Here is a 12,278-nt window from a genome sequence, read left to right on the forward strand (position 1 = left end):
TTTCCATTCTCTCCACTAGTCTTCAGTTTGCTTCTCTTCACCACATCCTTTCTTACTCCTCACCAAACTGGCAATCTTTTCTCATGCACCTAGCCATCCCTATTGCTTATCCTCTTAGTTCTTCTGTGTCCTTTATAAGGTAAGCTGGTCAGAACTGAACTCTGAATTCCAGGTGAGGGCTTGCAACTGATTTCTATCACTGCACTGCAATATTTTTAGTATCTTCTCCCATCCCCTTCTTCTCCAGCCTAACACTTCATTGCATTCAGTGCATCACTCCAGAACAAGCAGATGTTTTCAGAAAGCTGTCCCCACTGATATCCAGGCTTTGTTATGAGGGGTTACACTTTGTTTGGAATCCACAGAAAAGAGTAGGGTCTAGGGTAGAGGTTACCCTTATGGTGAAAACTGATGGAAATAAGTCATTCCACTTTCCTGCAAAGCCCTTATCCTCTTTTTTGCTTCCACTAACATCCAGTGGACCCACAAATGTTCACAAAAGTTCTTGCCTTAACATTATTATTGCTTTTGTATCTTTGGCTTTTTCCTCTTCAAAACCTAACTTTGGTTATCCCAATATCCATTATACAAATTTTGGATATAGTTTATGCCCCTTTCTACTGCCTTTGGTAGGGTCAAATCCCTCTAACACACACAAGAGGGAAACCTATGTTTGACTTAATCCTAAGCAACACACTAAGTTTAACTAGTTCAGCATCCCCAGGGAAAAATAAGCCTTGCTTATTGACACCAAAATTATTGATCTTTTTTTCTAAATAGGAGTAGGACATTTTTTACTAGCTCCTGTTCAGAAATGTAGATCCTAAGACTCAGCATGAGACCTATAAAAGGCAAGAATCCTGCATATTCTGAAGAGAATGTGAGAAGGCAAGAAACCAGCCAGCGTGGCTAGATAATATACTGCATAAGGCTATCTGAGCCAAATGGTTTCAGAACCAAGAAATTATTTTTTCAAGGTGTTGACCTTTATAGTCAAACCTTGCCTCCCTGTGATGCTTGACTAATTTACAGGTGGGTATTTTAAAGTCCTCCAATATTCCTGTTTCTCCATATTTGTTTTCCTATGATCTCTCTCAACATTGTGCACTGGCTATCCTTTTGCTGATCAGAAGGCTGATAGTAAAACTTAAACCAGTCCATCTATATTCTGCAACTTGGGTTTGTGCCTTGCAGATTACATTTTGTGGTCTCTTGTTTTTGAAATTCTCTCATAAAAATTCTAGGCAGTCATTAAAATCTAAGGCAACTTCCTCCCTCTTTGACAGATTCTGATATCATCTGCATTCATAGCCAACTGCTAAAATATCATACAGGAGCTAAGCATTTCATCATGTTGCATCAAGCACCCCCTGCTGTCAGGCATTCTCGTTCACTCATTTGTGGTTTTATGCCTCTCAGTTATACAGGCATTTCAAGTTTGCATTTCAAGTTTGCACTGGAGGCTGGACCTTCTCAATCTGACATCCTAGAAGTTCCCTATAATTTGCCTTGGGGGTCACCACTGCCCTTACTTAGTTCAATCTGAAATGTATTCTTGTGTTTTAGCAGATTTCTTTGCCTTTGTGTTACTGACATTGCTAGCATATGCCTGTCTCTGACCTAGGTTGCACTCAGCATGTGCCATCTTTTCCCCAGCTAATCAGACTCCAGTTTTGTGGTAGTCTGGCACTCCAGACTTTTAATTATAGCATGACCAGACAGAAAAAGATGGAGACCCTCCCAGTACTCAAGGACCAGGGGAGGTGAAACCCAGCACACTTCAAGGTGCGTCCATTTCATGCATGCCTTCACCAGTTTATCTGGTCTATAGCCTCAGGTTAGTGCCCTGAGGTTATTGTGGCTTGGAGGCAGATACAACTGTCTCCAACTGCAGGTACCAGCTTTCTCAGTGTAGCACCCTGAAATCCCCTCGATGGTGCCAGACTTGCAGAGGTCATGACTCCAGTTTGTCATCAATGCTCAGTAATTTTACTATGTCCTTATAATGTCTGCTCGGGAAGTGAATGACACAGGGAGAAGGGAGGATTTAAGTGCTCTGCCTTGCTGGGTCGAGGGAAACATTTCCCTATCTTAACTACTTTTTAGGCAGCTCTACTTTGTCTGTGGCTAACTAGAGAATGGTCACTAATCTAAAAGGCCACTGAACATTCTGGGACACCACTGACAGCAAAGTCAGCTACATCCATGGAATACAACCCTCCCTAGTGGACCATACCTGTGTTTGATCCTCACTGGAGCGGTGCTGCAGGAGCCCCAGAGCAGTGATAGTGGACGTTCAGCCACTTGCCATCACGACGGTGCCAGACACGAGTCTCTTCAGACTGCGTGGTGCGGGGCCGGCCCTGACCGTCGATGTACTGTGTCAGGCGGATATAGGCAATGCAAGCTGCATCTTCACCAATGACATGGACATGAGGGTTCAGGATGGTCGTGTGGATTGGCTTGCTGTTCTTTGACAATACTGGCAGAACATAAAAATCTATCAGTTTCAATTCCCCATCGAAAGAAAGTCTTCTCCTCAGCATCAAATCTGCTGCTCCCAAATGTATCCTAGGATAGAGCAACTCCTTCTCTTAAAAGTCCTTAGAAAAAACAAATCGTTTCCTTCCCAGCCACCTCCCCTACCCCATGGGAACTTAGCCTCTTTATCCTCAGAGCTTCCTCATCCATCAGCTACTGCTGTCTCCAACTACAGGAGAGTTCTTTTCATTATAAAAATGTTACTAAAATACAGCCATGAAACAGGCCCTTTCCAAAGACCAGCAGGCCTCAAGTCATTCAACAGTAATAAAGCAGACAGTAAGAAAGCTACAAAGGATATTCTTCCCTTTTACAAACACAGGAATGGTTATGTTAAGCAGCGGTTTTGACTGCCTCCCCCAGCCCAACTAAGTGCAGCAGCTTAGGATAGCCTTTTGCCTCGTTCTGTGGAGGCTGCCGGATAGAGGAGGCTGCAGAAGACTTCAGTGAAGTTTAGAAGACCAAAAGGCCTAAACGGTTATTTAGAAAGCATTTACCCAGATTCCCTTCCCAACCACTCTGACAAAGGAGCACCTAGAGCCAATCATTAAAGGGTTTGCTAGAGGTTAGAGATCCCTTAAACTGCAGAAATTCCAGCGAGCTGCACAAAACAGAAAAATCAGGTCCTTACAAGCATGACAGGGAAAAACCCTCCTCTCTTCAAATGACTGTGCAGGCTGTTTCTACCAAGTAAATTAGATTCTCATACCACTTCCATACAGATAGGAAATCCAGCATCTTAGTCTGAACTACTGGTTCTCCCTCCATCTGATGTTTGCAAGATTAGTTTTGTCATTCCCATGGTAAAAGAAAAATGGTGGGAAAAAAAAAGGGTGAAAAAGGAAATCATATCTGACAAGGGAAGAAGGTTTTTTCAGTGAAAACACATTGGCTCTTAACAATCCATCACAATCCATGCATAACGAAAGCCTGGTGGCCTAGGAAAATTGCAGCAATTTCCCCAAGAAACAAGGGGACATGGAGGAGGGCATGGAGGAGACTGTTTGCATTGCCAGAATCAATCCACTCACAGTTCTCAAAGTAAAACTTGTGGAAGTCCATCCCCTCAACTAGGTTTCCCAGGGCTTCAGGTTCAAATGAGGTCAAGCCAGGGTCACATATTTTCCTGCAGGAAAAAAAGGAATATTCCTTCTTCTTATTGAACTGAATACATGTCACCTTGTCTCAAAATGAGCCCCAAGCTCCAGGAGCTCTTATAAACCAGTAAAGACCTAGACATGTTGTTATAGGACTAGTACTACGCCTTTTCCCAGACACTGCCCAAGCCTGGAATTGTTACCCACTATGAAGATACAGGGCTGGCAGTAACTGGTACATTTTTTTTTCTGTTCCATGTTTCAGCCAAGTTAAGTCAAGCTCTACATGTCACATCAAGGCTGTTCCTTCACTCTCCCTCCCTCTATGCCCTACTACTGACTTTTCCCCACCTCTATAAAAGACTACCAGGTATGCTCCTTTTGGCCAACCTTTCTGCTGCTATTACTCTTGGACCAGGTGCCCATTAAAGAGCTCTACCATACTGAACCACCCAAACTAGTTGAAGACTAAAGCCTAATTCTTGCCATGTAGCTGTACAGCTCCTCCCACTGTATCAACCTGCTTGCCTTGCTTAGGGCAGGAGGCCATTAAGCTACTTGCATACCAACTGACACGTAAAAAACAACTGTCAGAACTAGTATGTTCTGACTGACCATACTTACGTATAGGCCTCAAAGTCTCCATTGTTGATGGCTTCTATTAGCTGCTCTGTTATCTTAATGATCTCTTGTTTACGCACTGTGGACAAGAACAGAAAGCAATTTAACTGCATCAACTCTGAATGGCTGGATGTGGCAATCAAGTGCATCCTACTGGACAACCTGCAGGACACCACTAGCCTTGATCCCAGCATTCAAGACATGGGCAGTAAAGACAGCCATCCATATAAAGGTATGGGGTCAATAGTATGAAAGGGAAATGGTGATCCTAGGATGCAGGGAAAAGGGGAATAAAGACTCAAGCATTTTTCTTCTTCAAGAAAGGCCTGTCCTAGGGACCATGGTAGCTTCTTAGAATAAATGACAGCTCTAGCTGTTTCCAGGTACTATAAGAAAGGGACCCTGAAAGAGTGTTCAGTGTATGTGGCAACTTGAAAAAAAATCTTAAAATTTGAACCTGTATCTGCTATAGAAAGGAAATAACTATATTGTTACTATAAAATCAAGCCAACAAAAAATCCCCCAGCAGCCTACTGACTACCATCACCAATAATTGCCCACCATATTTTGAGAGCACTGCAAACAAAATATTTGGACATACGTAGGGATGGCTTTCACAAACTAGTGAGACAACCATAGCAAGATAGCTTGCTGCACCAGCAGACCCCATTCACCTATGTTGTGAGGCTACACACTCGCACCATGTTAGCTTTCTGCCAGGCACACAACCCTGTAATAGGATACAGAAGCAGTCCATTCTCAGTATGTGATTAGCACTACAATTATCTAACTCCCCTTAATGAACTTAAAGATGGACGAATGACCTGTCTGTTGTGGACCCAAATCTCACGCATCAGCACACCTAGTCTTTCCATTACCAGGCTTCCTACTTCCTACACCTCAGCATCTCCCTTCAACTTGTCATCACTACCCACCCATCATGGCAAGGCTTGTGCAATGACTTGGTTTTATTAGAACACCCAGCAGCAGCTTAAGTACTTAGTGTAATGAATCTTCCTTCTTATTTTTGGCTAGCATACATGAATTCACATGCATCAGCTTCATTTCTGCACCAAATGCACATATATAAACACACAGCTAAGTATACCTGAGCCCATCTATATAGCTGCCTCCCCTCCCTTCCTTTGCCTCTAAGTGCAGCTATTGGGTAAACTACTGTCACATACTTAGACTTTATACCGATGGCATATTTAAACATACAAATAAAGTAGTCTAAATATTGCTGTGCTGTTTGTGGCTGCCTCCCATATCCCATATGGGCATTTCATACTACCAGTGCCTGCCAAAGATAAGGCACAAGAGGGTCATATCTCACCTGCTGTAGGAGACTACCACCCATACATGCCTGAAATCCACCAAGGAAGTTAAGTCAGGCAGCAAGCCACAGAAATGTTTTAGTTAGTAGCATAAGCTAATCTCACTGTGCGTGCTCTGGCAGCAGAAGCACTGTATAGCATAATCTATATGTAACCATGTGCTGCATGGGTAATCAGTAGTGGATTCAGGAATGGAGCAAGGGAGGAACAACCTCTCCTTTTGCTGTGCCAAACATGCCTAGTGACCTTCAGGCTTGCTGCCTGATCAGCACAGGCTCCTGCCAGAGCTCTATGTAAGCAGCAAATTTTGAGTTCACCAGCTAATTGGGGCAGTCAGAGCCCCTGCTTTTGTGTAGCTGCAGAGTTAAGGGGGTGACAGCTGCTGCCATCTGCCCTTCTCCCTTCCCCTCCCTGCTGGATTCAGCAGCAAGGGAAAGGAGGTGATGAACAGTGGTAGCAGTACTCATCCCTGGCTCCAGAGCTGCAAGAAAGCAGAGACTCTGGCCAGACCCTGTGCTGAGAGCTAACATGTGGAACAGCCAAAAAGTGGGAAGGAAAACCATGCTGCCACACCTGCTCTGGATCCACCCATGGGTAATGGACCAGGTCCCCAATTCTGTGAAAAGTATAACTAACATAGAGAGATAGAATCCTGAGCTCAGGGAGGAGAATGGAGCAAGATTTCATTTGGCACAAGTGAAGGAGCCTAAAACCATAAAAGTCTTGTGCTAGCTCATCTTAAAGTATGTCTTATGCTCCCTGCCCCCAAATCCAATATACACAGCAGGACTGACTGCATTTCAGGCATAAAACCATTCTTTCCTCCCTGCATTGACTATACATGCAAAGCTATCAGAATGACATAGATCCATTCCCTTTTCTCTTCCATTGGAGAGAGTCCCTGGATTTCATGCAGTGAGGCACTACTGCCTATCAATCAAGGTGAAAATAAGCAGGGCCTCACCAACTTACCCTTCCAGAAGAAAGCACCAGGAAGAGTAAGCCAAGGAACAAACACAAAGCCCTTGGGAAGTCCAATTGTTGATCTCTTGAAATCCTTACCATCATACCACTGTCCCCTAGACTCATCCTGCACGACACTGTCAGAGCACTGCCGAAAGGAAGACTCGGGAGCATGAGCTTCCAGCACTGATGAGGCAAGGATCTCCACCAATATGGGACAATTAACTCTAAAGTCCTGCCCACACTACAACTTTTAACCAAATCTGTAGCCACTTAAGAGGCATGGATGGTTTTAGTCATGACTTGTGGCTATCTATATTATATATATGTATTACAATTCAAACACTTAGCAACAATGACAGCTTGAAAGCACATCATCCCTGCCAGAGAGACAGGCTGGCTCTTGGCTGCTCTTATAATTGGTTCACCACATTCATCCAGTAATTGTTTGCTTACATGATCTGGGGAGGGGAAGGGGGTTCTTATTCTGGAGCACATTACCCCACCTTTTGTTGGTGCAACCCTGTGTACAGATGTAATTCGGAAAAGGAGACCAGATTCTCCCAGAATGTACTTCCACACAGAGGAAGACAGTAGTCTGTGTGCACACACGCAAAGACAGCTTCAACAGCAGAAATGCTTTGGTGACTGTGTATTAAACCATGGTACTTGTCACCAGTTACAGTGACTTCGTTTCTAGCCATTCACAAAGTCCTGGCATCAGCTGTAGCATGGAAAGTCATTCCATCTCCCTGAATTGGGAATAGGAGGATGAGGAGCATAAGCATGAAGAAAAGGAGGGTAACTAAATATCTAAGGTAACTAATATTAGTTGTACTACTCCACTACTACTAGCCAACTGCTAACTTACACGGTGGACTGTTAAGTACAAATGGAACTACTGGAGTTAGCAAGGGCTCCGACTGAGCACGCTCTAACTCCAATGTCTGCCCTGGGCTGTCCCAGGCAAGAAGCTTCTCTTCACAAGACTGTGTGGCTGCAAAACAAACGTAAGCATTAAAACAAAATTAAAAAAAGAACAAAACAAAAAACAAACACAAAAACGAAACAAAAAACAAAACCAAAGCAAACTGAAGATATACAACACAACACACAGCCCCAGACCCCATTTTTACAGACACATAACCCATTAACCATTAATCTCTGTGCTGAATAGGTTGTGCCATCTCAGCTGGACAACATTCCAAAGGGCCAGGACGGGCCCTTGGAACGCCCTGCAGGACAAAGTGGATCTCTCACTGACACCGAAGGGTGATATCTGAGCGTGCCTAGAAGCAATCCACCCTCACCAGTCTGTGACTGATGAGTAGAGGAGAGGATGGGGTAAACAAAAGGGGGGAAAAAGGAGGCCGGGGATCCACATCACTACAAATGTGACCCAGAAAAGTGGCAAGGGAAAAAAACATTTCCTCACTGTGGAGAATGAGGTTTCAGCAGTCCAGTGTACTAAACCAGGGGCTTGTTGGTAAGGGAGGAGTATTTGAGAACACAGTGCTGTAGGGGTAACAGCCTTTGGGAGTTAATAAGAGATCACAGTCCTTTCAGTCTAGCCAGACAGGGCCCTCTCACCCAAATCAGAACATTACCAGAGTTACATGCTTCAGGTTAGTGCCAAAAGGGAGGCTCGCACTGCTTCATCAGAGGAGTTAACAGGAATGTTTGGCAAAGGGACAAAGGAATGAAGACGAGAGAAGGAAGAGGAGAAAGCAAGCCTGTTTCCTCCCACCCACTGAAATAGTCTGACTGGATGATTCAAAGTATCTTGAGTGTCACTATGCTTGTTCCCCATTCTAAAAGGCGCAATGTGAGGCTAGTAAGAGACTCAACTCAGGAAGACCATCCAGAGGGGAGGAAAGGTCTGGGGAGCCCAAACGTGTCTTCTCTTGGTCACCTATTCTTACTATTTTTCTGCTGCCAGGTTATTAAAAGCTCCTTTGCTGAGCCACAGTATTTGGGAGAAAACTGGGGAGACTACTGCATAGAATACTGACAGGATATTCAGTTTTCAAACCCACTGAGACAAAGCGAGGCCTGCAAGGCAGAAATACAAACAGAGGAGATGCCCCTCCATAGTTTACAGCACAGATTGGTGGAGGGAAGGTTCTTTTAGCAGCCAAAGCCTTGCTTTCATAGCACCTTTTGAAGTGGCCTTTACTACTAGTCCTTAGTACTTCTTTAGCACTTTCCATCCAAAGAGCAAAAAGCTCTTAAACCAGAAGGAAGTCCACCTTACAACACCCCTTCCCCAAGTCAGTCAGTACCACTGTCCCCCTTTTTCAGATGGGAAAATTACACTATGGAGAGGTTAAGTGACTTGACCAAGGGACCCAAAAAGTCAGTGTCACTGCAAAGAATTCCATGCCTTGCACAAATGGAAGTAAAGGATTGGAATTAGCCAGGATGAGGTTCCAATTTACAGTGGGAGAAGGTCTAGAGAATTTCAGTGTGAGGAAGAGGTTTTCCAGGAGGGGAGAGAATCTTTTTTATTCTGAAGTACTGGAAATGAAAGTCAACATTCTGGATGGAAATTGGGGAAAGGAAAGTCTTGGGGTGGGAAAAATGGGGGATGGCGGAGGAAGGGGAAGGGGAAAGATGCTGTGGAGCGCTGCACCCCTGGACTTACTGGCTGAGAAACAGAGAGAAAGCTGGGACTGCATGGTCTCAGTCTGTGTTTTGCTCTCACTGTGCCTCCGTCCTTCAAGCACTGAGCTGCCGTCCCCGGTGGAGAGAGGGGGAGCTACCATGGCAGGGAATTAAAACACAAAAAACAAACAAAACACGCAAGTTCAGTAAATAAAAAAAGGGAAAAGAAGTAGGAGAACATTAAAGAAACCACAATGCTAAACACAAAAACCTGCACGAGCATCCTCCAAGGCAAAGCCAAGCAGACTGCTCTACAGCATAATCCCTCTGTGTGATTCATAAATGGCATGTGAGGAGCTGCTCCCTTCCAGCCCTGCTACAGTGGAAACAACAGCTCAACAAGCCATGACTGACTACGGGCCTAACAGCTCTATACTGCTCCACGTCAGTATAGACCTCCCTAGAATGCTCCTATTCAAAGAGGCAGAAAATAAATGACCCAGCTGGCCTCTCTTTCCCCAGAGTCTGAGAACCCCAGCATCTCTAATCCAGGCTGTATACGGCAAAGAATAGAGGAGGGACTCAATGGCTCAAGGGAAAAACTTGACATTATAACCTGGCAAAAGCAACCCCTGGTAAATCAGAAGGGGAAAAGCTTAGAAATAAAGGTCTAATAGTATCACTAGAGCTGGGCATAGTCAGATGGTCACTGCACAAGCTCCTTCCCTCCCATACCAATCTAGGTATCCAGAGATTAGAGGCTACATACTTCACTGTGTGCTAAAAATCATCTGAGACACCCATTCCCTGTCTTCCCAACTGGATTCTATAATTATGTATTCCTCACCTGGGGAAAATAGAGAGATAGAGTATTACCTTGCAATAAAGCCAATTTCCTTTGAAACTGCACTTGTATTAGAGTGTGTCCACTTCATGATGCTGTTCCCAGTCAGTCTTCAGAACAGTTAACAGTAGTTAACTGTACAACCAGCAGCTTGTGACACGGTACTAGAACAGCATCAAGAACTGTCCCTACTGCCTGACATGACCTCAGTACCCGTGTCACCAGACAAGCACTAGTGCTTTCCCAAGTGTTCAACAGAATGGGCTCTGAGTGCAGGTGAAGTGGGGAGTGTGGGGGGAGGGGAGGAAGGGAGCAGGACAGGGGTACCTGTGCCTTGATGCTTTCCCATAAATGAAAAAGCTATTATTTCTTTCCCCACCCAAAAGGGCACATTCCAGAATTTGCTCGCAGGGAGGGCACCCCTCACTGGGGAGCCAGGTGTGGGGACCAGAATTTCCTGACCTGTTTGCCCCTCCCAACATACTAGACAGCTGCACAAGCAGCACAAATAAATCTGACACTCCAGAATAAGCAGTGCTTGTTCATCTAAGGCACTTTTAAAAGCTCATCACCAGAGGGGGAAGAGTTTATGCTGTGGTCAATGACAGCTCTAAAATCTCACCCCTGTCTGTTAACATCTCATTTCCCACTGTTAAAGCACCCCAAGCAGGGACAGTCCTGGAGCTCCAGCTTCATCCACAAACAGAACAGAGAATAGAGGATATCCTTTGTGCTGGCACAGGTAAGAGACATTCAAAGACATCTGTAGAACAGCAGTGAAAACAAAGATTCCCAGAGCGGAGTACACAGATTCCAATCCCCTTATGGGGGAGCAGGAACAGGAAGGGTCCAATTGCTCACAAGCTGTGGAGAGGCAAAGGAAGGAGCAGCCAAATTTTAAATCTGAAGGGAAGAAACAGGGAGACTCCAGTTCTCTAAAGAGGTTGGGAGTGGAGAGATCCCATCCATCTATGAGGAAGGAATTCCCACTCAGCAGAGGGAGGACTGGCAACTTCCTCAAAGCAGTCTGAAAGGTGCCTACCCAGGACTCTGCCATGAGGGGAATGGTAAAGAAAACCATGGCAAACTCAGGAACTCAATCAGACAAGTCTGGGATCACTTGTGGTAGGTGGGATCTCCAGAATCTCCTCTCTGTCCCCTCACAATGTCAGAGGGACTTGTCAGTGCACCTACCTTTCAGATCCTCATCTTCAGTGGTGGTATTACAGCTCTCTGTGGACCCCTGCATGGTAGAAGAGAATGTTACTAGATAGCAATGCCCACAGAGTCAAAACTATTTCATTTGTTTGCAGAAGAGGATGGGGGTTGCATAAAACAGAGGAAGGAACAAGATAAAAGCATTTATGGTTAGGAGGATTAGGATGAAATTATGCAAAGGAAAACTGAGGCAAATATCAAGCAAGATATTTTAGGCTTAGCAATCTCTGAAGAGAAGTAGTGCAAGCACATGATGCTGGAGCCATTTGAGAACAGACATTGTCAAGCCCTGGGAACAGTATAATATAGGACACAATCTGTAGGAGCCTCAAGGAGCGAGTAAATGAGATCCCAGACCTACAAGTTCACTCTAAGGAATTGGCCTCCAAATCCTGAGGAGACAAGGCACATGCGTAGATATGCACATCTCATCTTCCACCCTGAGTTCACAGGGAATCATACACATCATGTCAGGAAAAGGACAGGGATATCCAAGTGTTACCGTTCAGAATCATGCATTGACACAGTCGCCAGAGGGGCAGGGACTTGAATCAGAGAAGAGCAGATTGGTTAAGTAGAGATGTGGGGATTTCTCTGAGGGAAATGCTGGCTGTCCCTCCCCTTACCTTTATGCCATCTGTAGCATTGTGGACAACAGTTGTTTGAGGCTCCTAGGTAAGGAGGAAGGCAAAAGTTAAACTCAGATTCTGACGCCTGTGTCTCATTTGTCTTCCCCCTCCAGCAAGTAACCAACATGGAAACAAACCACAACACACCTCCAAACTGCACACGTGCGTGCACACACGCACACACACTCCCTACTCAGAGGGCTTCTAAGACAGAAACATTAACAGCTACATTCATGAGAAGACAAAGCCCCCAGGTGCCCTGTAGGTCCCAATTTGATCCCTGAGAACTGCCCTTGGCCTTACAACTATGACCAAACAGCAGTCTCAGCATAAATTTCCAGCCCTTAGAAGACAGTTGACTATGCAACAAGCCCTCTACAGCGTCTCTCTCAGAAATCATATTTTTAGGGAGAGGACTGGTAGT

The 12,278-nt window shown here is 44.9% G+C and overlaps 1 protein-coding gene across 15 annotated transcripts in view; it reads right to left on the reverse strand.

Annotated features, from left to right (window-relative positions):
- CAMK2G (calcium/calmodulin dependent protein kinase II gamma) overlaps positions 1-12,278 on the reverse strand; it is a 172,736-nt gene that overhangs the window by 3,604 nt on the left and 156,854 nt on the right. For 6 of the 15 annotated variants that reach the window (XM_059729735.1, XM_059729734.1, XM_014601427.3 and 3 more), the window contains 7 exons: positions 11,852-11,896; positions 11,202-11,250; positions 9,204-9,317; positions 7,431-7,556; positions 4,263-4,338; positions 3,573-3,667; positions 2,237-2,482 (listed from right to left, as the gene is read on the reverse strand). In XM_059729735.1, the coding sequence (XP_059585718.1) occupies positions 2,250-2,482; positions 3,573-3,667; positions 4,263-4,338; positions 7,431-7,556; positions 9,204-9,317; positions 11,202-11,250; positions 11,852-11,896 (738 nt within the window). In that variant the 3' untranslated portion in view covers positions 2,237-2,249. The remainder of the gene's footprint in view (positions 1-2,236; positions 2,483-3,572; positions 3,668-4,262; positions 4,339-7,430; positions 7,557-9,203; positions 9,318-11,201; positions 11,251-11,851; positions 11,897-12,278) is intronic. The other 9 variants (XM_059729737.1, XM_019497142.2, XM_059729738.1 and 6 more) reach the window with 3 other exon arrangements.

The sequence above is a fragment of the Alligator mississippiensis genome, chromosome 6 (assembly GCF_030867095.1).
Source record: "Alligator mississippiensis isolate rAllMis1 chromosome 6, rAllMis1, whole genome shotgun sequence".
Classification (NCBI taxonomy): Eukaryota; Metazoa; Chordata; order Crocodylia; family Alligatoridae; genus Alligator; species Alligator mississippiensis.